Consider the following 24,861-nt stretch of genomic DNA (forward strand, 5'->3'; position numbering starts at 1 on the left):
AGGCTTCTCCTAGCAAGCTGCAATTTGCAATCTGTGTGTGACTCTGTCCCTCCTTAGCAAGAATGTTCTTTAACTCACAGACCCTTTCTACTGAAGGGTTACTGATTCTTGGGACAGAGGAATTGTGCTGTGCTATGCCAATCACACCTTTGCGTGTTACGTGATTCTGCTGTTAAGTGACCACCTCTTGCAGGTTATCATCAACTTCCCAGACCCAGCACACAAGAGCGACATTGTCCAACTTAGAGGACCCAAGAACGAGGTGGAAAAATGCACAAAGTACATGCAGAGGATGGTGGCAGACCTGGTATGATAGCTTCCTGTGTTGTCTTCTCCACCTCCCAGTCTTTCGTTTTGGGACAGAGGATAACTCTGTGCTAACATCACACTTGAGCTTTGTCTGAAACCTTGGAATGTACAGCAGATGGGTGAGACACCTGCATTGTGCTGATGTTTAGTAATGAAGGGACAGCTCTTCCCCTTCTCACTCAGTTATCCTGGAGCTACTGGATCACCTCCCAAACATAGCTTCAGTCTGTTTTGAGTTAATTTACTTTTCTGACCTTCTCTCATCAGCAGTCAGGCATCTTCTAGGCAGAATGGTAAACAGAGGATCTTTTCCAGGTGTTTTAAGAAATCCTAACAGAAACAGAAAGGGTGAGGCATGACCAAGCTTGTTGGTGTGACGTCATCTCCTCAGCTAATTAATTCTATTCTTTCTCTTTGTAAGGTTGAAAACAGCTTTTCTATTTCTGTTCCCATCTTCAAACAATTCCACAAGAACATCATTGGGAAAGGAGGTGCCAACATCAAAAAGGTGACATTGCCCTCAAATGTTCTACAAAGTTCCTTTGTTCTCTCTGCCTTCAACTACCTTCCACTCATCAATCCTACCTGTTTGGTGGTGAAGTAAAACTTAACCTTCCAGAACTTCCTCCTGCATGCTCAACCTCAAACATGTATTTTGTTTCTTACTGCAGATCCGTGAGGAAAGCAACACGAAGATTGATCTCCCAGCAGAGAACAGCAACTCGGAGACAATCATCATCACTGGCAAGAGAGCAAATTGTGAAGCCGCTCGCCACCGAATTCTCTCCATCCAAAAAGAGCTGGTAACAGGAACTGGTTAATTTAAGTATCAGAGGGGTAGCCATGTTAGTCTGGATCTGTAAAAGCAGCAAAGAGTCCTGTGGTACCTTATAGATTAACAGACATTTTTGGAGCGTCCAATGAAGTGGGCATTCACCCACAAAAGCTCATGCTCCAAAACGTCTGTTAGTCTATAAGGTGCCACAGGACTCTCTTTGCTGGTTAATTTAAGGTGTTATAAATGGAGCACAGAGGCCTGACAAAACATAGGTGACTTGATGTCACCTTTAAATACACAAAAACGATGCAAACTAATTATACAGGAGGTAGTTAAACTTAAAGAATCCAGACTCTTATGTGTTGAGTTCATGGCTTGAATGTTAGCATGCTTTAAGATCAAACTGCCCAACTTCTCAGCAAAAGATACTTATGGTCCTTTCCCAAGAGGTTCTTGTCTTTTATGCCTAATTGTCTTGGCAGTTTCTTTAGTCAGGCCTCCGTATCCAACTTGCTAGGTTGCAAATCCTGAGAGCTGATACTAAAAATGCTGTATTAAAGACAGCTGAACTCAGGAAACTTTAAAAAAACTTTTTTGTTCAGATTCTGAATGCTTACAGTGCTAGCAACTGAACTGCTTAATAGAATAATGTTTAATACAGAAGTTGGCTTTAATTTGAGACCAATCTCCTCCAGATAATTGAGGACCACCAAATTTGAATTGTGTCCTCAAAACATAGCAAGCTTTGTCAGGTCACCAAAGTAGGCAAAGAAATCTACATGCCTAATCCTGAGAACATCTAGGAAAGACAAGTCCAGGATACAATTTCCAGTGTTATGTATTGCAGCCACTTGTCTCCATGTGGAGGTTTTCATGAAAGCAGCCAATACTTCTGACCAGAATCTTTTTGAATATACATTATTCATTTATCTTTTTTAGTAGATGATGATGCTTCTTTCAGCTCTTCTTTGTGCCCAAATGGTAACAGCGCCGTGGGGGGGTGTGTATAATACTTTTCCCAGTGCCAGTTACTGTGCTGGGAAACTGGCATGTGCTGGCACATCCAGCTGCTGCTTGGCAGATATCCCAGATCCTCTGCTCAGATTTTGTTTTTTAATAAGCGGTTGTGTGGTCATCTCCCAGTACTGAAATCCCAATAATCTCAGTATTCTGATATCAGCAGAAAAGGAACACACTGCCTGGGACTGCTTCCTCCTTACCTCAACAGTCTCCTCCCAACAGCTTGCCATACAATCCAATCTTAATGCCCTGGCTCCTTCTCCTAGGCTGACATCACAGAGGTTGAGGTCTCCATCCCCTCAAAGCTCCACAACTCCCTCATCGGTGCCAAAGGTCGCTTCATTCGCTCGATCATGGAGGAGTGTGGTGGGGTCCACATCCACTTTCCCACAGAGGGCTCTGGCAGCGATACAGTCACCATCAGGGGCCCTGCTCAGGATGTGGAGAAAGCCAAGAAACAGTTGCTGCACCTGGCAGAGGAGAAGGTGAGCCCTGCAAATAGGTAGACAGATCAGATCCAACCAGTCTCTTCTCCCTTAATGTATGATCAATCCTCCACTGTGTGCCTTACCACAAGGAGGTGCTGGGTGAGGTGGATAATATAAGGGGGCCCTGTCATTTGGGTCGTTATACTCATACTGTAAACGCATTCGGAACGCTGGTACCACCACTCCCAAGACAAGAGGCCATAATCCTGGTGGTTTTCGAATTAGTAAAAGAACTAGCTCTTTTGCCAGCAAAGTGACTTAACCCCTTTGTTTGGTTTGCCCTCTGCTCAAATGCTTCTTTGAGTCAGGATGAAAGAACAGAAATGTCTCTTCCAGCCCTCTTCCCCCCAACCCCCCAACTCCCACTTGGAATTGAAACACACTGATGTGACCAGAGTTAGTTAAACTCAGAGAGAGGCAACTTTCCTTCACTCCTCCCTCCTTTGTGGCCTTAGCCCATGTCTGCCGATTCCAAATGAGTGGCATTATATTTTCACATGCCTTGATATAATTACAGATGTATTAGGGTCTCAAGTGACAGGACGTTACTCTAAGATGCATGACTGGCCACTTTATTTATTTTTTGGCAAAACTTTCCTGGAAATGGCTGCCTGGTGAAAGTGCTGTGTACTGTCATGTTATGGGCCAGAGACACAGGTGCAGTAAGCTTGCATAGCTGGCCAGTGGCGTGAAACTGGCTTATCCTGCTATGGGTCTGGCCCATCGTGTGAATGAACAGTTCTCTGGCTCACTTGGTCCTGCTCCCGACTGCTCTCAGTACCATTTTAATCCTGCTGCATTCTTACTGGATTGCGTTGTGGCATATCAGAAGTAAGGTGACATCCTCCCAAATGCAAGTTCTCCTGGTGCAAACATTCTGATGCCTAGAGAATGTGAAGTAACATCTCTGATCTTGCAGATATCAGAATGCTTCTAGTTTGCTTTTACTTTGAAATATTGGATTTCTAGGCTGTAACACTAGTCACGCTTAGCCAAATGTGCATGTACACAAACTTATTCCGCAAGTTTCTCCATATATTCTGATGGTGAAATAATTGTGTTTGCATGTACTCTTGAGTACTCATTTGTGCTTTGTTCTCTTGGGGGGGCTGACCTCCATTAGCAAACTAAGAGTTACACAGTGGACCTTCGTGCCAAGCCAGAGTACCACAAATTCCTGATTGGCAAAGGTGGTGGCAATATCCGCAAGGTGCGTGATAACACAGGGGCCCGCATCATCTTCCCAACCTCTGAAGACAAAGATCAGGAGCTGATTACCATCATGGGGACTGAGGGGGCTGTCAAGGAGGCTCAGAAGGAGTTGGAGGCACTCATCAAGAACCTGGTGAGGGAGGCTTCCTCCATTCACTTCTTCTGTCTTTCTATCCACATTTCCCATGTGTGTTTCTCTGCAGCATAGGTGGTAGCAAGTGCTAACTTGTCAGTTGGGAGGAACTGCTTGGCCCTGGATATGGATGACATGTATATTTGAGAGGCCCTGGTAGGGCTCAGGAATTAAGATATGCATGTTTATCATTAGAGATGTGGGTTGTGCTCACTGTAGAGGCATTTCCCATGTTGTGAGCTATGAAAGATTTTTCTAATCCAGAAGTAGAGTGCAATGAATAAACACCACTATGTAATGTCTCCTCTCCACAGGATAATGTGGTTGAGGAGTCCATGCTGGTGGACCCCAAGCACCACCGACACTTTGTAATCCGGAGAGGGCAGGTTCTCCGTGAGATTGCTGATGAATACGGCGGTGTGATGGTCAGTTTCCCCCGCTCTGGCACCCAGAGTGACAAGGTCACCCTCAAGGGAGCAAAGGACTGTGTGGAGGCAGCCAAGAAACGCATCCTGGAGATCATTGAGGACCTGGTGTGTGTCCCAGCAGGCTTGTTTTAATGAGAAGCAGCCATTTCTTACGTGTGTCACAAGTCCCTTTTCTGTACCACCACTCCTTCCCCCCCAAAAAATCCCCTGCTCCATGTAATGTGGAGGGTCTTGTTTTTGCCTAGTCTCTGACCTGAGGAACCTGGGGCCCGTGTGACCTGCCACAGTGTATCTGGCACTCTGAGCCTGGGTCAGAACGTAGGAATCTCCAGGATAACTCCCTAATTAGATCCTAGCCTAGGAAACGTGCCTGGCCTCCCCAACGGTCTGGCTGGGAGAACATATACATCTGCTCTTGGCCTTCCCCTAGCCAGCTGTTTGGGGTGGCAGTTTCTTCTTGGCTAAGACTCTGCTGTGTTTCCTGTGCACTTCAATTCCTTAATGCCTATGAGTCCTCCTCCGCCCAAGGTCCCTGCCTCCCCTCTCATTGTAGGAGCAGAAGGGTGGTGGTGAGGGGTTCCTAATTCTCTTCTAGGTCTCTTTCTGGCTTGCTCTGTTCAGCCCTTTGGTGTCCTCTGGGGGAGGTGAGGAGCTGTACTTTCAACACTCTTATTAAAAAATAGCTTTCACTTGCTCCCAACTCTGGCACATACTGATCTGGAAGATGGTGCACAAAGCACTTCAGGCAATGGGTGCTAACTTTGGGGTTCCTAGCTCACGAATTGGCACCAATCCTCCCAAGGGTGGCTCTTACAACTCACCAGCGGTTAAGTGCCTGTGCTCTTGTCTATGCCTCCATAACAAGCTGTTACCCACACTCCCTTCCCCCCTGAAGAGCCTTGTGAGAGAGGAGGAATGCGCATGGGAATGGAGTTCTCGTCTGTGGCCCTTAGTTAGGTGTGGGGTAGCTTTTGGAGGACAGGCTGCCTTTTGTTTCTTGGGCGCGGAGGTACGAGGGATTCTGGAAATGTGTTGGACAGAATAATTGTTGCTCTGTCCCAACTAGGGCTGTTTGATTTATCACATTTAACTCGCATGATAAACTCAAAAAAATTGTGACTAATTTCAGTTTTAATCGCACTGTTAAACAAGAGATTACCAAATCAAATTTATTAAATATTTTGGATGGATTTTCTACATTTTATATATATCTTGTATTCTGTGTTTGTAATTGAAATCAAAGTGTGTATATTGATTACGAATATTTGCACTGTAAAATGATAAACGGAAGAAATAGTATTTTTTCAATTCACCCCATACAAGTACTGTGGTGCAATCTTTGTCCTGAAAGTGCAACTTACAAATGTAGACTTATTTTTCTTTTGGTTGCATAACTGCACTCAAAACCAAAACAATGCAAAACTTCAGAGTCTACAAGTCCACTCAGTCCTAATTCTTGTTCAGCCAATTGCTAAGAAACAAGGTTGTTCACATTTTCAGGAGATAATGCTGCCCTCTTCTTATTTATAATGTCACCAGAAACTGAGAACAGGCATTTTCATGGCACTTTTGTAGCCAGCATTACAAGGTATTTACATGCCAGATAGGCTAAACATTTGTATGCCCCTTCATGCTTCGGCCACCATTTAAGAGGACGTGCTTCCATGCTGATGACGCTTGTTGAAAAAAATAATTTTGTTAATTAAATTTGTGACTTAACTCCGTGGGGGAGAATTGTATGTCCCCTGATCTGTTTTACTCTCATTCTGCCATATATTTCATGTTATAGCAGTCTCGGATGACGACCCTGCACGTTTTCCTTTTAAGGCCACTTTCACTGCAGATTTAACAAATCTACAAATCTCACATTGGTACCTTTGCAAAGATAGTTACAGCACTCGACCCAAGATTTAAGAATCTGAAGTGCTTTCCAAAGTCTGAGCAGAACTAGGTATGGAGCATGCTTTCAGAAGTCTTAAAAGAGCAGCACTCTGATACGGAAACTACAGAACCCGAACCACCAAAAAAGAATCAGTCTTCTGCTGGTGGTCTCTAACTCAGATAATGAAAATAAACATGCGTTGGTCCGCACGGCTTTGGATGGTTTTCAAGCAAAACTCGTCATCAACATGGACGCATGCCCCCTGGAATGGTAGTTGAAGCATGCACATCTGGCACATAAATATCTTGTGACGCCGGTTACAACAGGGCCATGAGAATACCTGTCCTCACTTTCAGGTAACGTAAACAAGAAGCAGGCAGCAATATCTCCTGAAAACGTAAACAGACTTGTTTGTCTGAGGGATTGGCTGAACAAGAACTAGGACTGAGTGGACTTGCAAGCTCTAAAATTTTACTGCATTCAAACTTTTTTTTTAAACTTATTTTTGTACATAATTCTATATTTGTAAGTTCAGCTTTGATGGTAGAGATTGCATTAAAGTACTTTGTATGAGGTGAATTGAAAAATACTATTGTCTTTTTACAGTGCAAACACTTGTAATCAAAAATAAAGTGAGCACTGTACACTTTGTATTCTGTGCTATAACTGAAATCAATATATTTGAAAATATAGAAAACATCCAAAAATATTTTAAATAAAAGGTATTCTGTTATTAACAGTGTGCTTGACAGCCCTAGTCCCAACCTTTTGGCTCCACTCTGCTCCCATCCTGCCTATAACACACGTGACTATATGAACTTGCTATGATGACAAATCTTTGAGACTCACATTTTGATCAAGTGGGAGGGAATGTGTGACAACAGGTGTCACCTGAATAATTCACCTGCTTTCTCTGTTAAACATGCAGGAAGCTCAGGTGACAATAGAGTGCACCATCCCCCAGAAGTTTCACCGCTCCATCATGGGCCCTAAAGGTTCCCGAATTCAGCAGATCACCCGCGACTATGGTGTTCAGATCAAATTCCCCGACAGGGAGGAGAACCCAGGTATGATGCTTTGAGAACTCTACTTCACTGGAAGCTGAGGCTGTAAGAGTGGCTGCTCCCTAATTCTGTATTGCATGGGTGCTCTGAGCTACCCAGATGGCAGTTTAAGTCCCTCCTTGCAGAGGGGCGATGTGGGCGGGAGGGAACCTTGCCAGTGGACACTGCTTCTTTGAGCTGTGCAGTCCTTAGCCTTCCTCCAAGCCTAACACTAAAATGGGCAACCATGACAGCATCTCATTCTCTATGGGACTATTGCTTCTGTCTCCTTAGGCTCCTTTAAGAACTAGGCCAAACTGCAATGGCAGGAGAGAGCTATTGTTTGGTGTACAACAAACAGCAGTAGAGGTTCTATAAACTTCAAGTCTTTTACCTTTAAACTCTTTTGGGGATGGAGAACTTTTAAACAAATCACCTCTCCTGCTCCCCCAAGCGAAAGGAGAATGGCTTGTTCACTCCACTACATATTGCCAAGTTTGGTCTCTAATGTATACGCCGCACGCAGCAAGGCTCATTGATTCCTGGCTGCCTTAAGTTTAACTGCACATGTTAAATAAGGTGTAGGGGAGGGCTGAGAGAGGGGGAGATCTCCTACCATTTGAAGGGGATGAACAGAGCATGAAACTAGGCAGCAGTCCTGATGGCTGTAGAATATGCTGCTTTTAATGTGAAATATTCTGGGTCTGTGCACTTCATAACAGCTGAAAGAAGAGCTACTGGGAATGTGGGTTCTCAGACAGCAATGCTGGACTATGTGTAATGCTTATTACAACAATCTGCTGCTGCTGCTGAGTAAACAGAGGGTGCCATACAGAAGGGGCAATAAGAGGAATTCTTTCCTGGGCTGGAGAGAGGCTGTTCTCCTATATACAGAGTAGGGCATAATGGTGGACTCCTCTACAATCCAGGATGGAGCCAAGGCAGAGTTAGCACTGATGGTAGGTAACCTCTTGTACTAATGAAATGCTATTAAAATCTCTCTTTATGGTGAATGTCTGTCGTCCTCCCTGTGTGCCTTAGGATCCTGCTGGGTCAGGTGGAGGGTTCGTACTGATCTCTCTGGGAGTAATACCACTTACAGAAACTCAATTCTGTACTCACGGAGAAGATTCTTATTCTGTTTGTTTCCATAATCTCAGCCCCTGCCACAGAACCAGCCATGCAGGAGAATGGAGAGGAGACTGGGGAAGGAAAAGAAGCTAAGGAAACTGATCCCACTTCCCCAAAGAAGTGTGATATCATCATCATCTCTGGCCGCAGAGAAAAATGTGAGGCAGCCAAAGAGGCGCTGCAGGTATGTGGTGCTGCTGGGTCTCAGCAGGACTCTCATAGCTCTTGTAAACTACTTGTACTCTGTAGCAAGAAGCTCTTTTTGAATTCTCTGGGCTCTGGTGCCAGGTGGTCTTGCTCAAGTTGGTGTCCTCCTGGGGCTAACATGGCATAGGTAGATTATGTAGCCTAAAGGAAAGGGGTTCCCTTTGTTGCATCTAAACTTCCTGCCCTTTAATGACTTGCAGGGTGGGTGTGAATTGACCTGACCAGTAGGTGTTAAAGGCTCCAAGCAGTAGTGGGAGTTGCTTATGCATAAGACTTGTCCTTTCAACCCTCCCCCATGATACAGGAGCAATCAGTGTTTTCTGTATCCTTCTTCAATAAAGTCACTTCAAACCTTTTCCAAGCTGACTAGTTCCAGCCTTGGCAAGTTCTCATCATCACTAAGGCCATGTCTCTACTACAAAATTAAGTCAACCTAATTTAAGTTGGTCTACAGCTGCCACAGTAATTACATGTCTACACATGTCAGCAGTGTGCATCCTCACTAGCAGTGCTTGTATCAATTGTATTTTCAGTGTGGGGCTTTATAGGATTGCTCCTGAAAGCCAGTAACTGTTGACAAAAGCACTACAGTGTCTACACTGACACTGCATTGACCTAACTGTATTGACCCTGATACTCATGGAGCTGGAGTTAAGTTGGCATAGCAGGGCAATTACATTGGTGGGAGCAAGATTTAAGTATAGACACTTCCACAGTTAGGTTAACATAAGCTTCCTTGAGTCATCCTAACTCTAATGGAGACCAGACCCAAGTGTTTCTATCCTTAATCTAATGACTTTCTGGACCTTTTCAGCCTCCACTGTATTTTAAGGTGAGGCTATGAAAATGGGCACTGTACTCCAGAGGAGGCACCATTGTTATTCTAAGTTATGTTCTTTAGTATCCAGTGCATTCTCATAGCTTTCACTGCTGCTGTTAGGCTTTCTTCTTGACCTACCCATAGAAACTCCCTGGTCTCTTCTTAATCAATGGCTTAATGATCTTCTGATCAAATGTATTAAACTCTGCAGGATTCAGGAAGTGCCAGATCTTTCTCCCTCTCAGGACAGGTGTGACTAATCTGAAGCACAGCAGGGCTGCCTTCAAAAGGCTTTGGGAGAAACTACCTTGGATATTAGGAAGAACCTTTTTCACTAGGAGGGTGGTGAAGCCCTAGAATGGGTTACCTAGGGAGGTGGTGGCATCTCCTTCCTTAGAGGTTTTACAGTCAGGCTTGACGAAGTCCTGGCTGGGATAATTTAGTTGGGGATTGGTCCTGCTTTGAGCAGGGGGTTGGAGTAGATGACCACCTGAGGTCCCTTCCAACCCTGATATTCTGTGAAACCTGGCCCTTTACCCAGCAGAAACACTGCAGAGTCAACTCTGTGCTCTTCTTCCCCCATATAGGCTCTGGTTCCTGTCACCACTGAGGTGGAAGTGCCCTTTGACCTTCACCGTTACATCATTGGTCAGAAAGGAAGTGGAATCCGCAAAATGATGGACGAGTTTGAAGTAAGCTGGGTTTTGTCTCCCTCCCTTCCCTGGATCCCAGAGATCCTGTTGCTGTGAATACTGCCTTTTGGGAGTGCTAGGAATATGGGCAAATCCATGGCCCCAACAGTCACTAATGTACCACTGGTATGGCAGGTACTGGACAACAAGTGTTTGCTTGATTCAGCCACTAGGAAGCTGCAATAAGAACATGAGTCTAGTATTTAATCCCTCCTCCCCTTCCCCCAGGAGTGGGAGGAATGGGCTATGCACTGAGGTTCTGAACTGAATCACTCCGAAATGTCACCATCTTTCTGTGACAAATTTTGAAAGACAAAGTATTTTAGGACATAGAGATGAACAGTGATTTGGGATAAAATATAACATGGCCATACTATGCCATCCTTCTGTGCTGCTGCTGGTGGTTGCCCTTCCTTCAAAGCTGGGCTCCTGGCTAGCAACCACTGCTCTCCAGCTGAAGGCAGTGCCACCACCAGAAGAGGTGCAGAAGTAATGGTAGCAGGATCGCAACCCCCACACAATAACCTTGTGCCTTCCCCCACCAACTCATTTTTAGGTCAGGACCCTACAATTACATTACTGTGAAATGTTAAATAGCTGAAATAATGAAATTTCATGATTATTTCAAATCCAGTGACACTGAAATTGACCAAAATGGACCACCCTAGTGATTGGCCATATGCCATTGTAGGAAATCCCATCAGAGACTGCTAGTAGCAAAAATCCCCAGTGGCCAGAAACAAGACACTAGATGGGGAGGGCTCTGAGTTACTACAGAGAATTCTTTCTCAGGTGTCTTCCTGGTGGGTCTTTCCCACATGCTCAGTCTAACTGAACAGTATATTTGGGGTACAGATGGAATTTTTCCCCAGGTCAGATTGGCAGAGACCCTGGGTTTTTTTTGCTTTCCTCTGCAGCCTGGGGCATGGATCACTTACAGAGAATCCACCATTTACACTAGTTTAAATCTGCAACTTGAAGTCTTTTTAAATCCAGAGGTGGGCAAACTTTGGTAGCCCACAGGACCCTCCTGCCCGGCTCTTGAGCTCCTGGCCAGGGAGGCTAGCCCCCGGCCCCTCCCCTGCTGTTCCCTCTTCCACTGCAGCCCTGCTGCCACACGGGCAGCACTCTGCGGAGCAGCAGCATGTCTAGCTCTGGCCGGCGACACGGCTGCCAGACATGCTGCTCTGAGCAGCATGGTAAGGGGTGTGAGGGCAAGGGGGTTAGATAAGGGGCAGGGGGTCCCAGAGGGCGGTCAGGGAGCAGTTGGATGGGGCGGAGGTTGGGGGGGCAGTCAGGATGGGGAACGGGGGGGTTGCATAACCATGGGAGTCCCAGGGGGCCTGTCAGATGGTGCAAGTGTGGATAGGGGTCAGGGGACTAGGAGCAGGGGGGTTGGATGGGAGTGGGATCCTGGGAGGGGGTGGTTAAGGGACAGAGAGCAGGAGGGGTTGAATGGGTCGGGGGTTCTAAGGGGGGTAGTCAAGCGGTGGGAAGTGGGGAGGGGGCAGATAAGGGGTGGGGCCCAGGCTGTTTGGGGAGGCACGGCCTTCCCTACCGGACCCTCCATATGGTTTTGCAACCCCGATGTGGCCCTTGGGCCAAAAAGTTTGCCCACGCCTGCTTTAAACCATGATTTGAGGACTTCAGTAATTCAGCCAGAGTCAGGGTGGATAAAAATCAATGTTTTGTTTTGTTTAAATCAAAAATCTGATTGATTTGATTTATTTTAATTCGGATTTTTTGATAAAATGCTTTTTGAGGAAAAAACCTGAGATATCATGGAATAGGGATTATAAATTCTAATTCTATAGTATGAGACAATATATTTATGTAATGATTAATAAACGTTTTTTGTAAATGAGTTCCAATAGTTCATGGATTAGGGACACAATCTTATGCGGTTCCAGGGGCTTCTGTGTAGATCTATCTACCCAATGGGATTCAGTGCTCAGTCTAGAAGATCCTATCAGAGATGCTTAGTTTTGCAGTTCGCAAACTGGGGATTTGTGTATCTAGAGATAACATCCTTGTTAACAGCAAAAATGTTTTTAAATAGAGGTGAGAAATAACAGACCTCAACCCTATTGTCCCTCTGCAAATTTGTGTGCACGAAGTCAATCCCTTACCTCTCTCTTAAAGTGCAGAGTTTTAAAAAGTTCAATGAATAGAAGACTGTTGGGGGTGGAACAGATCTGGACAAGGAGATGAAGTCTGGAGATAAATGTGAGAAGGGAGGGACAGGCAGTAAAAACAAAAGTGGAAATGTCTGAGCAGCATATTCCAGAAGTCTTAAGGTCTTTCTGAGTGTAGCCTTCATTGATTTGAGATCTATCATACCAGTCTCTCACTAGAATGGAAAACCTATAATGGCAGCAGGCTGTAAAAGAGACCCAGTTTGGGAATATTTTAATGAAGTTCCTCTACCTGTGGGTAAGACAGGCATGTGTGCAAAATGCAGACAGTGCAACAAAGAAATGCAAGGTCTGGTTGCCCGAATGAAACAACATCATGAGAAGTGCTCCTTCTCAGGAGGAAGCTGCATTGAAGATGATGAAAGCAATGTGTCTGAACATGCAGGATCTTCAGGTTGGTCAACTTTTATTTCATACTTCTTTCTTTAGGCCTGCCTATCTTCCTTCTGGACTATTCTTGAATTCTCATGTTTGAGGAAAAAAATATAGTTGTTACTTTATGGTACTATCATTTTAGATGCAGTTGTGATTAAAAATAAATAACTGAAATAGGCAGATCTTCCTTTTACAATTTCACCTTTTAAAGTAGTACTGAGTGTCGGTGAATGCAATGAGTAATACTAAATGAGCAGTATGGTGGTAATAATTAAATAACTGTATTGATTTATTTTGTTTAGGAGAATCCATCCTCAACGTATAGGATTATGAAGACTATCCACCTTCAAGATCACCATCATTTTCTATAGTTTCAGAGTTATCTGTCAACGATAGTGTTTCAGTCGCATCATGTATGTCACATAGCCACAGTATATCACCTGTAGCAAAAAAGGAAAAAAAAACTCCATTGTCCAGAAACAACCATAGATAAGTTTGTGTTAAGAACCAACAGATTACAAAAAGAAGTAATAGATGAGAAAATTGCCCAGTTTGTTTATGCAACAAACTCTCCTTTCCGTATGATTTGAGAACCTACACTTCATTAACATGGTTCAGTCATTAAGACCTGGATACAGTCCACCCAACAGAGTAGACATCACAGGCAAATTGCTGGATAAAGTGTATGAAAGAGAAATTGAGCAGTGTGCAACAAGTCTAGAGGGTGAAATTATTAACCTGAGTCTTGATGGGTGGAGGCACTGTCCACAATATCCTGTTGTGTGTGTGTGCTTGTGTGACAACAGAAGAAGGGAATGTCTTCCTTTCAGAAACAATTGATACATCAGGAAATGCACAGACAGCAGAATACTTACAAGTAGCAGTGAAAACTGTAATGAACTGTAGGGGGAAAAAATTCAAATGTCTAGTACGCAGCTTGGTCACAGATAACTAATAATATATGGAGATATACCTATCTCACAGAGCTGAAAGGACCCGAAAAGTCATTGAGTCAGCCCCCTGCCTTCACTACAGGACCAAGTACTGATTTTTGCCCAAGATCTCTAAGTGGCCCCTTCAAGGATTGAACTCTCAACCCTGGTTTAGCAGGCCAATGCTCAAACCACTGAGCTATCCCTCCAGATAATGCTGCAAATATATTCAAAAAGAGAAGAAATATTTAGAAAAGAGTGGAGAGAGTCCCAAGCTAATAAACATACGATTGCAGTGCTCATTGATGCACTTCCTAGCCAAAGACTTCAGTGTTCCAGAAATAAAGGCTAATGCTGAAATTGCAAAATACTTCTGCAACAACCACTTTGCAGCAGCTGCTCAAAAAAAAGTGGGAGGAACCAAGCTAACTCTCCCACAATATGTGCGATGGAACTCAGTAGTGGACTGTTTTGAGCACTATATCAAGAACTGGCCTAATCTGATGACTGTGAACAAAATTGTGAAAAAATAGATGGCACTGTCACAGCTCAAGTTCTCAATATTGGTCTTAAGAGAAATGTTGAAAACCTGCTGAGTACCCTGAAGCCTATTTCTGTAGCCTTGAACAAAATTCAGGGAAATAGCTGTTTTATTGCTGATACTGTTGAAATGTGGAAGGAACTGAGTGAGATCTTAAAAAGAGAAATATGCAATGACAGAGTTAAATTACAAGCATTAAAAAACGAATGGGACAAGCACTATCTCCAGCTCGTTTTCTTGCAAATATTCGGTACCAGGGTCAAACCTTAACTGCTGAAGAAGAGGAGTTGGCTATGACATGGACATCCAGCAATCATAATGCCAACTATAATGAACTTCAGAGCTAAGGGTGAACCATTCAAGAAATATGTTTGCTGATGTTTTAAAGAGAGTCTCACCAGTGACTTAAGAATTTGGATTCAGAGACTGTGGAAATGATGATCTCACTTTTAACAGTAACTTCTGCCGGTGTAGAAGGAATATTTTCTTCCTTTGGACTAATTCATTCCAAACTGAGAATCGTTTGGGACCTGAAAAGCAGGAAAGCTTGTTTTTTTCTTTTCCAGATTATGAACAAACAGGAAAATGAAGGTGAAGATGACTGAGTTAGCTGCAGAAGCCAATATATTAAGTTTCTCATGTTGAGCAGGCTGATATAGTTGATTTAACTTTTTGTTTTCTTTTAAAAACATTTAATAAACTATTTAACAAAACACAAACCTGATTTTAAAAAACTTGAATGTTTAACTAAATTAAAAATTCATATGCTTGTTATGTTAAAATATTATGTTTGCTATGAAGAAAAAAAATCCAGAATATATAATGTTGTTTTAGTTAACTAAAAACAACCTATGTCTGCATGGTGGTGGTCTCCTCCTAATACAGCATGGCAAGAAAATCCTCCAAATATTAATGATTAACCTGTTGAATTGGAGAGAGTTATGAAGTCATTGTGAGGTGAACTATCTGTTCAATTACCTTTGGTAAATGAAATAACCAGACAATCATTCATTTTCTGATATAGCTGTAAAACTAATCTGAAAAGTTTTTTTTAAAAATAAATCACTTAAAAATTTATAGCGTAACCTTCTAAAAATGTAATCTACATCTATCTCTGAGTGGGAAGAGTATGTATTAAGGTTATAACTACCAACAAGAATGCACTTTTTTACGTAGAAATCCCTGAATAAATCTCTAGTCAGGAAGACTAGATTAATCGTGATTTAATCAATTTGATTTTAAATCAAATCCACCCTGATTACAGGAGTGGGTGAGTGAGGTTCCATGGCCTGCAATGTGCAGGAGGTCAGACTTGATGATCATGATGGTCCCTTCTGGCATTAAAGTCCATGAGATGCAGTTAGAATTCACCTGGAATAGACTGGCACCAGTGTTTGTTTGATTTCTGCAGCCTCCTGGCTGATGCCCTCAAGGCAGGTTATTCCACATCTGCCTGTTGCAGGGCTCTTCTGAAGCAACTGGTACTAGCCAGTGTCAGACAGATACTGGACTAGGCGGACTTATGTCTTGACCCAGACTGGCCATTCCTATGTGTATTGGTAGCCACAGGACCATGCTGCTCAAACCTTTTCCTTTTCCCAAACCTCCTTAGTTGGTGCAAGAGCTACCGACATACCAAGTTGCACAGTCAAGAACTAGTCACACAGTGATGAATTAAGTTTGCTTTGGTTCCTTGGTGGTGGTGGCCGTGGCAGTGATGCTGCAACCTCAGGTTCTTCCCCCAGCAATGAAAAGGTGGCATGTGGACTGGCTATAGTGTGGGTCCATTGGCCCAAAGTGACCACAGGTGTTTGTCATTTAGGTGAACATCCAAGTCCCTGCCCCTGAGCTTCGGTCTGATGTCATCAGTATCACTGGGCTCACTACAAACTTGGACCGCGCGAAGGCTGGGCTGCTGGAGAGAGTGAAGGAACTGCAGGCTGAGCAAGAAGATCGGGTAAGCCCTAGTGCCACAGTCTGCTCCCTTGTCTCTCTTGCTCCTAGGAGAACCAGCCCCTAACTCCTGCCCCAAGTGTTTTAGCTTTGTGTAAAGGAGTCAGCGATATCAGAGGATGTATAGCTGCAGAATGCACTCTTGTAAATAGTGTGTATTTGGCCTGACATTTGAACTTTTAGGGTAGGCACATGAGATCAGCCTTTCAGACCCTTCCCCCCCCACCCCACCCCCCCCGATCTGACAGCTGGGCACCGCCTTCTGAACCTGGGCAATAAAGTGAAAATGAGCAACGTTCACCTAGCTGGCAGAGAAGTGGAAGCTCATATGGATTGGGCTCTGCAGCACTATTGGAGGCAGCTGCCTTGGTTTACAATAAGGAATTTAGACTTATGAAGGCTTGTTTGCTTCTGCCTCAAGTGAACGTGAAGGCTGAGTTACAAGCTCCCCTAACCAAAGTTGCTGCACTGTAAGCAGGGTAGTTACAGCCCCATTAGCTACTAACCTGATGGGAAGAGGCCACTCCACTTTGTGTGTTACTCAAATGTAATTTTAATTAAAAAGATCAAGTGGATTCTAAATAGCCCAGCTGTGCAGTGTGAGCTGATGGAAAAGGTAGTGATTGGTTTGTCCAGTTTTTATCCTAGTTTAAACAAATAGGCGAGGCATTTGGAATGGGGCAATCTTTCTGCAGTGAAACCAGGCATGCAGTAACTGGTTTGGCCAGTGGCTTGTGTCTCAGCGCTCCCCAATAGCTTTTAATCATCGCTCTGTGAGGAATGCTTCCAAGTCCCATTCTCTACTTTCTTTATGTGAAGTGTGACAGTTTGATCATCCTCCCTGGCTCCTCTGCTCTCTTGGGTTCCCTCTCTATAGTCCCCAGGACAGACTAATGAGGAGCTGTCATGAGCAGGGAGCTATGGGTAAATGAGCAGAGGCTCAGCAGAAGCACAGGCCAGTGGCAGACGTGCACACAGCTACTTTGGCTCTGCAATCATACAAATACGTTCAGGTAGTTCCATCCAGAGCAGCCACTGTGGGACAACCTGGGGCATGTCACAGGAAAGCAAAAAACGCCCCCAGAATCTGCCTAAATGTGTGGTATCACCTTACAGGCAGGATCCTTGAGAGATGGAGGTAGAACTTTGACATAGACAGACAGGAATGGATTTAATTGGTCAAACCTTGGTGTATATTCTGCTATAGTGCTCGAGAGGGTCTCCCTTCTCATTACAGGCCTTGCGAAGCTTCAAGCTGACTGTCACTGTGGACCCCAAATACCACCCTAAAATTATTGGAAGGAAGGGGGCAGTGATCACCCAGATCCGCACGGAGCATGAGGTCAACATCCAGTTTCCGGATAAGGATGATGAAAACCAGGTGAGGACTGGAGGGGGATTAAAACCTTCTGGGGCACGATAGAGGCTCTGGGCTCTGAGTAGAGCACACATGACATTTCCAGCAGTTGCTCACTGCAAAATGCTGATCAAATTAAAAACACCCCAAGCCTGTCCCAGGCAGGCCAGTCTGACACTACACTTTGGTTTCCAGCCCAGAGTCTCCTGTAGTGTTGCCTTCCAGTCAGACTTCTCCCTAACAGGTCCCGGATGGGTTTGCTCTCAGCAACTCCATTCTAACTTTCTCCCCAACCTGCTTTCCTAGTCCCAGGATCAGATCACCATAACTGGCTATGAGAAGAACACTGAGGCAGCCCGAGACGCCATCATGAAGATTGTGGGTGAGCTGGAGCAGATGGTCTCTGAGGATGTGATGTTGGACCATCGTGTTCATGCCCGCATCATTGGAGCACGGGGCAAAGCCATCCGCAAAATCATGGATGAGTTCAAGGTGGGCACAGAGAGTATGCTGGATCCATTGCAGGAGCTGCTGTACAGTGGTTGGGATAGCTTGAACTACTTCAAACCCAGGACTCAGGGGCTCTTGATGCCCATGCTTTCTGCCCTGTGCACAAATCCTGACCTGGGCTGCAAAGTCTGATGATAGTGCTGATGTGTTACAGGGAATCTCTCTGTGGGCTTGATTGAGATGGAGATGGACACAGGAGTCGGGTGATGGGAGGCAAGGCTTCAGTCTAACTGCACAGGCCTTGCTCTCTTCCTGTGCTTACTCTAGTCTGAGCCAGGTCTGCATGCCAGGGTATAGGTCGACAACATGGTAGATGGACCACACAGCATAGTTGATTGGACACCACAACTGGGAATGGGTTGAAAGCCCTGCTTGTCTCCCTTCCCTGTCCTCCCCCACATCTTGAGCAAATGGGATCTCTGGAAATGGTGACCCAGGGTGTCTGAGTCCCAGTTGGCTACTGGAGCTCTTCCCAGGGTGGGACACATGACTTCAGTGTTCCATAAACAGGCTGAGAGAGAACTCCACTGAGCCCTTAGGCTGTGTCTGCACTGCAGTTGAACACCTGCAGCTGGCCTGTCTGTCGGCTGGGGCTACAGAGCTGTTTAACTGCAGGGTAGATACTCAGGTTGGTGGGCCCTGGCTTCAGCCTGAGCCCAAACAGCTACATTGCAATTGTATAGGCCTGCATCCTGGACCCCGGTCGGCTGATGTGGGCCAGCTGCAGGTGGTCAGTTGCTGTGTAGATGTATGCTGAGTGTCTGTGGCCTGCGTGGATTTTAATCTGCCAGACCTGCTTCTGTGTGATTCCCTCTGTGCTGTTCCCAGGGCTAAGCCACAACTGTTCTTCAGGTGCCTCTGCCAGTGGCACCTGTCCATCACAATCACAGTGATCTGATCATTTCACACTTTCAGACCTGAGCTTAATGGCTCCTCCCAGTGAGAGGGAACAGCTTTATCTGCTCCCCTGTCACTGATTATGGAGCTGGGGTCAGAGAAGCTTCCTAAAAGTGTTAGGGAGGCCGAGTGGTGCCCGAACCGAGGGCTGCCCCTTTATCACCGAGGCCCTGATCTCACACTGTCCCTTCCCCCGAGGCCCTGCTCCCTGATCTCACTCCTCTTTCTCCTCCACCACACTCACCCATATGGCTTTTAAAAGTGATGGGGCCATGGCCTCCTGGTACTCCTGGCTTGGAACCCATGAGGAACCTTTGCTATCATTTAGGCACCTCTCTGAGGGGCGTTTGATGTTCCCAGGGCCCTGGGTACTCAGCTCTGCAAGACTACTAGGGAATCTGGCAGCTTTTGATAAACAAAAATCCAAGGAGTCCAATACAGTCTGTATTGAATTTGCTGTTGGATTCAGTGTTTGTGGTGCCCTTACATCTTTAATACTTTCAGTGGGTTTAGATTTTCCTGTTGAAAACATAGCTGCTTTATGGAAGCTGTCTGTGAGCAGGGGGAGCTAAGTAGGGGGAAGCTTGGGTTTTTGGGTCCCTCGCAATGCGTGGGAGACACTTCTTCTGTTCTAAACAGTTTCACTATAATATTGGATTACCTTCCAGCAGTGCCTAAAGCAACAGGTCACGCACCTGTCTCAGGCTGGAGTAGGATTGTTTGGGCTCTTGGAAGAAAGGCCTTAGCGGTGTCTGTCTCTTGAAATGATCAGCAGTGAAATAATGAACAACATTGACACTGCGTTTGTCTTTTAGTCATGCCATGAACAACCCACTGATAGCCCTGGGGGGAGCTCAGACCTCTGAGTCTGTGCCACGCTGAAGACCTGCATTTCCCTTCTGTCTCTTGGAGATTGGGAAGGCTGGAAATCTCCTCTTTGAAGAGGAAATTGTGGCATCTCGAGCACCACTCTGTTCCTGGGGCTCTAGAGTGTCTAAAACAAGCTGAGAGCTGCTGGTGAATCCTGGAAGCTCTCTAGAACCCTTTGGTTTTTGCCAGTCTAGTGTCGTGAAGCGGCACAAGCAGTGGTTTGACAGAGGACGTGATAGCTGAGGATGTAGTGGTTAGAACTCCTACCATCATAGTGACTGCTAAAGCATGGCAGATTATGATGGCAGTGGGAGCGATCACCTGTATTCTGGCTGCCGGAGATCTAAGCACTCTGCAGAAGTGGATACTCTGCCCAGGGCAGGTGCTGGTGGTAGAGCAACTCAGCCCCATCCTGCTGGGCTCTGGGCTACACAACACTACAAAGCTGTGGGGTGCTGAGCGAATGGCAGCAGTGGCTGGAGAAGGGTCAGATCCCCCTGCTCCCAAGTTGAGCAGACTCCATTCTGCTGGGAATGAGGCTTCCTGTTGTGTATGGGCTGCAGCTTAGCACTCCCTTGTACTGGAAACCAAACGTTCCCCAATGGGGCTTGGTATGGTCCAGTGCAAACGAGCCCTCTGACTGTGAGCGCCTGTGGGGTCATCACTGCAGCCTAGCCATGGACCTCCAGAATGATGAGCCAGCTGAGCGGGGCTGGTGCACTTTTAAAACCCTCTGCTATGCCTTGCATTTCAGGTGGATATCCGCTTCCCCCAGAGTGGCGCGTCTGACCCCAACTGTGTGACTGTTACTGGACTCCCTGATAACGTGGAGGAAGCAATAGATCATATCCTGAACTTGGAGGAGGAATATGTGAGTAGTGGAGGAGGCAGGGACATGAAGGCCAGACGAATGGCTCTGATCTGTAGCATAAACAGCCCAGTGAACTTCCTTGTTAGTGGAGAGTATAGGCCTAAAAACTACAAGTCCCTGCTGTGTGTGTGTGCATGGAGCTTAGCGAACAGCTGTGGAAACTTACAGGGCATTTCTAATATGGGCGTACTGTTGCATGATAGTGATCACTGAATGTCCAGATCTGTCTGGCTCCTGCCACTTGTGGGCAGAGGAAGGTAGCGTTTTCCTCCTCCCTTCCATCTCTCTCACACTGCTCATGGCAATTTCAGCTGTTCTGTGCAACTGTCCCTAGAAGTTAGAGCCCTGAGTAGATGTTGGCTTGTGAAGCAGTGTCAAGGCAGCCTATGTGGCCACTGCCCCGTGCTACTGAAGTGAGGAGGGGTAAATGAGTGAATAGAGCGGCCAGTCAGATGGATGTCATCTGCCTGTCTGAGGGGTGCAACATGCTAGTCTTAGGCTGCTACTGGCAGCAATGGCTGTTTGATGCTGTGCGGAAAAGGAGACTTCATTGACCAAGTAGGGAACACAAGGAACATCACCATACAAAGAACCTCTCTCCCTGTGCTGCCTTCTGTCTGCAGCTGGCTGATGTGGTGGACAACGAGGCGATGCAGGTGTACATGAAACCCTCCGCACATGAGGAGTCCAAGGCCCCATCCAAGGGATTTGTGGTGAGAGACGCCCCCTGGGCAGCTGGCAACAATGAGAAGGTGAGTGCTGCTTCTGCTATTGCACCTCCAGAGGTTCATCTTCCTAGAGACTGTTCCTGTGCCATGGACTCCGCATGGCCAGGATGTGAACAGGAGGGTCATCTCCCTGTTCATTGTGGGACCTTTGAGGGACCAATGCCTGTTCTTCTTTGAGTGCTTGCTCATGTCGATTCCATGCTAGGTGTGTGCGTGCCCATGTGCACAGATCTTGGAATTTTTTGCCTTAGCAGTATCTGTAGGGCCAGCTGTGGTGCCCTCTGGAGTGCCACGCTCATGTGCTGGTATATGAGTCGCCGCCGCTGTACTACCTCAGTTCCTTCTTACTACCCCCTGAGGGTTGGTCGGAGCAACTTCTCCTTGCCTCCTGAGGTGGATAATGGGTTTTCCCCAGCACCTGTTATCTGCTCTTTGTATATAGTTGTTTACAGTAGTTAGTAATTAGGGGTTAAGTTGTAAGAGTTAGTTTAGTAAATTAGTCTCAGCAGGGATTTTGCCCTGGCACGGCCCTGGTCATAAAATCCTAGAATCTCAGGGTTGGAAAGGACCTCAGGAGGTCATCTAGTCCAGCCCCCTGCTCAAAGCGGGACCAATCTCCAACTAAATCATCTCAACCAGGGCTTTGTCAAGCCTGACCTTAACCTTTAAGGAAGGAGATTTCACCACCTCCCTAGGTAACCCATTCCAGTGCTTCACCACCCTCCTAGTGAAAGTTTTTTTCCTAATATCCAACCTAAACCTCCCCCACTGCAGCTTGAGACCATTACTCCTTGTTATGTCCCTGGATTTCAAACCTTGTTCAGCCTGCAATAGGCCTGTTCCTGTTAGCAACCCTCATAGCCACTGCCTGAAGTGCTTGGGAAAATCACATGTAAAGGAGAAGCATCAAATTTGCAAGAACTTTTGACCCAGAACTCAAAGGGAGCGGGGAAATTCGTCTAAGGACCCTTCTTATGGAGGTTGCACTTCATCCGACATTAGAGCCGTCCTGCTCCAACTCTACGCCTAGCATCTTGGCGTCGGTGGAGAGCATTCTGCCCCACACTGAGCTCTGCCCAGCACTGCTCCCCTTTGCTGGTGTCGAAGAAGTACCTGAAAAAGTGAGGCTCCCCGTCATCACGCAAGGAGGGACAGGGCTGTCTGCCCACTCCAGAGCCTCAAGAGGGTCTCTCTCAGGCTGGAGCCCCCAGGAACCGCCACGCAGGGATCTCACTCCTGGGAGCAGTATGGACCCTGGCACCTGGTTGTGCCTTCAACATCTGAGGGCCCTCCAGGCAGCTAGGGACCAGAGAGTCCTTCCAGCACACTGGAGGTGGCTAAGGCTCCCCGCTCTCAGAGCAAGCCAGCTATGAGGCTAAGGCTCCCCGCTCTCAGAGCAAGCCAGCTATGAGGCTACCTCAGAGGGCAGTTGAATACCATCCCTCCCCAGAGCAGAGGCAGCGTTCCACTACCGTGGTCCCTGACTCGGCAACCTAGCAACTCGCCATCACTGCAGTCCTGGTCTCCACCGGCGCAGAAGACCTGTAGTGAGGTATTTAGTCTCCATATACTCAGCACCGATTGTACTTGCACCAGCTGATGTCCCGGCACAGGTCTCCGCTGATACGGGACATCTCAAGTTGCCAGCACTGGACTCCATGCCCCCGGCACCAGTCCTCAGAGGCACCAATCACCTTACTTGAGGCACAGTTCCCTGGTGCCTACGGTCAGACACAAGTGTCTACAGTCTCACCTTGGTCACTAGAAGGGGACTAGTCTAGGTCAGAGTGAGACTTTAGCCCCTCGCCATGGCAACAGCAAATCTTGTGAGCACTGGAGACCATCTCTGCTCCCACAGTGCCAGCATGGTAGCAGGGTCAGTGACCAGCCTTATTGGAATGTGTGGGTCATGCTGGTGATGCTGGTGCCCTTCTCGCACCATTCCTCCCTTGTTGCTTCAGAGAAGCAACCCCCTGCAACAACTGTACCAGACTCCAGTGTGTGGTGTGGACTCCAGTGCTGAGGTAGAGAAACAAGTGCCCACTCCAAGGGAGCCCTCCCCTATAGGAGATAATGCCCCAGGCCCTCCCTCAGTGGTGCAGTCATCATCCTCGTCAGATGAGGCAGTAGCGTGGCCCTCGCATGTCAGTCTCCATGAGGACTTTAAAGAGCGCAGAGCCCTGCTTAGAAGGGTGGCTTCGACTTGGGCTTGGAAGTGGAGGAACTGGCACAGGAGTTGGGCAACTTGTTCAACATTCTAACAGCAGCAGCCCCAACGTGGCTCACACTGCTGGTACAAGAGGGGATTTTGAAGATGGCCAAGGCTTTGTGGCAAATCCCATCTTTTATCCTGCCCACCTCCAAGTGGACAGAAAAGGAAATTGTGTCCCCGCTAATGCGTTCAAGTATTTGTATACCCATCCACCCCCAGGGACACTAATTGTATCTGGAGCCAATGAAAAGGACAGGCAAGGGCAAGTGAAGTCCAGCTTCCAGGTATCTTTGTTTTTCTATGTGGAACTTTCCAGAAGATCATGGGAGACTCACTTCCCTGATATAGACTGGAGGACAAATGCTAGTAATAATAAGGCTCAGATTTTTCTGGATGTGATAGCTGATGGATTCCTTCACCAAGTAGTTGAAGAACTAGCAAGAGGGGATGCCATTTTAGATTTGGTTTTGGTGAGTTGAGAGGACCTTGGTTTGAGCGATCATGAGCTAATTCAGTTTAAACTAAATGAAGGATAAACAATAGCTCTGACTAGGGTTTTTGATTTCAAAAGGGCTAACTTAAAGTTAAGGAATTAGTTAGGGAGGTAGATTGGACTGAAGAACTTGAGGCTCTAAAGGCGGAGGAGGCCTGGAATTACTTCAAGTCAAAGTTGCAGAAACTATCAGAAGCCTGCATCCCAAGAAAGGGGGGAAAATTCATAGGCAGGAGTTGCAGACCAAGCTGGATGAGCAAGCATCTCAGAGAGGTGATTAAGAAAAAGCAGAAAGCCTACAAGAAATAGAAGATGGGAGTGATCAGCAAGGAAAGCTACCTTATTGAGGTCAAAACATGTAGGGAGTGAGAGAGGTTAAAAGCCATGTAGAGTTGTACCTTGCAAAGGGAATTAAAACTAATAGTAAAAGGTTCTCTAGCCATATCAAAAGAAAACAAAGAAGAAGTGGGACCGCTAAACACTGATGATGGAGTGGAGGTTAAGGATAATCTAGGCATGGCCCAATATCTAAATAAAATACTTGCCTCAATCTTTAATGAGGAGCTTAGGGATAATGGTACGATGACAAATGGGAATGAGGATATGAAGGTAGATATTACACATCCAAGGTAGAAGCCAAACTTGAGCAGCTTAATGGGACTAAATCAGATATTCTTCATCCAAGAATATTAAAGGAGCTGGCAGATGAAATTGCAAGCCCATTAGCCAGAATTTTGAATGAATCTGTAAACTCAGGAGTTGTAACGTATGACAGGAACTATAT

At 46.1% G+C, this 24,861-nt stretch overlaps 1 protein-coding gene across 4 annotated transcripts in view; it reads left to right on the forward strand.

Annotated features, from left to right (window-relative positions):
• Nucleotides 1-24,861, forward strand: part of HDLBP (high density lipoprotein binding protein) — a 109,503-nt gene that overhangs the window by 74,961 nt on the left and 9,681 nt on the right. For all 4 annotated transcript variants that reach the window (XM_030575997.1, XM_030576001.1, XM_030576000.1 and 1 more), the window contains exons 14-27: nucleotides 194-307; nucleotides 731-817; nucleotides 981-1,112; nucleotides 2,374-2,592; nucleotides 3,719-3,940; nucleotides 4,255-4,473; nucleotides 7,179-7,317; nucleotides 8,454-8,608; nucleotides 10,039-10,143; nucleotides 16,009-16,143; nucleotides 17,377-17,520; nucleotides 17,803-17,988; nucleotides 20,528-20,644; nucleotides 21,268-21,396. In XM_030575997.1, the coding sequence (XP_030431857.1) occupies nucleotides 194-307; nucleotides 731-817; nucleotides 981-1,112; nucleotides 2,374-2,592; nucleotides 3,719-3,940; nucleotides 4,255-4,473; nucleotides 7,179-7,317; nucleotides 8,454-8,608; nucleotides 10,039-10,143; nucleotides 16,009-16,143; nucleotides 17,377-17,520; nucleotides 17,803-17,988; nucleotides 20,528-20,644; nucleotides 21,268-21,396 (2,103 nt within the window). The remainder of the gene's footprint in view (nucleotides 1-193; nucleotides 308-730; nucleotides 818-980; nucleotides 1,113-2,373; nucleotides 2,593-3,718; nucleotides 3,941-4,254; nucleotides 4,474-7,178; nucleotides 7,318-8,453; nucleotides 8,609-10,038; nucleotides 10,144-16,008; nucleotides 16,144-17,376; nucleotides 17,521-17,802; nucleotides 17,989-20,527; nucleotides 20,645-21,267; nucleotides 21,397-24,861) is intronic.

Source organism: Gopherus evgoodei, chromosome 9 (genome assembly GCF_007399415.2).
Source record: "Gopherus evgoodei ecotype Sinaloan lineage chromosome 9, rGopEvg1_v1.p, whole genome shotgun sequence".
Taxonomy (NCBI): domain Eukaryota; kingdom Metazoa; phylum Chordata; order Testudines; family Testudinidae; genus Gopherus; species Gopherus evgoodei.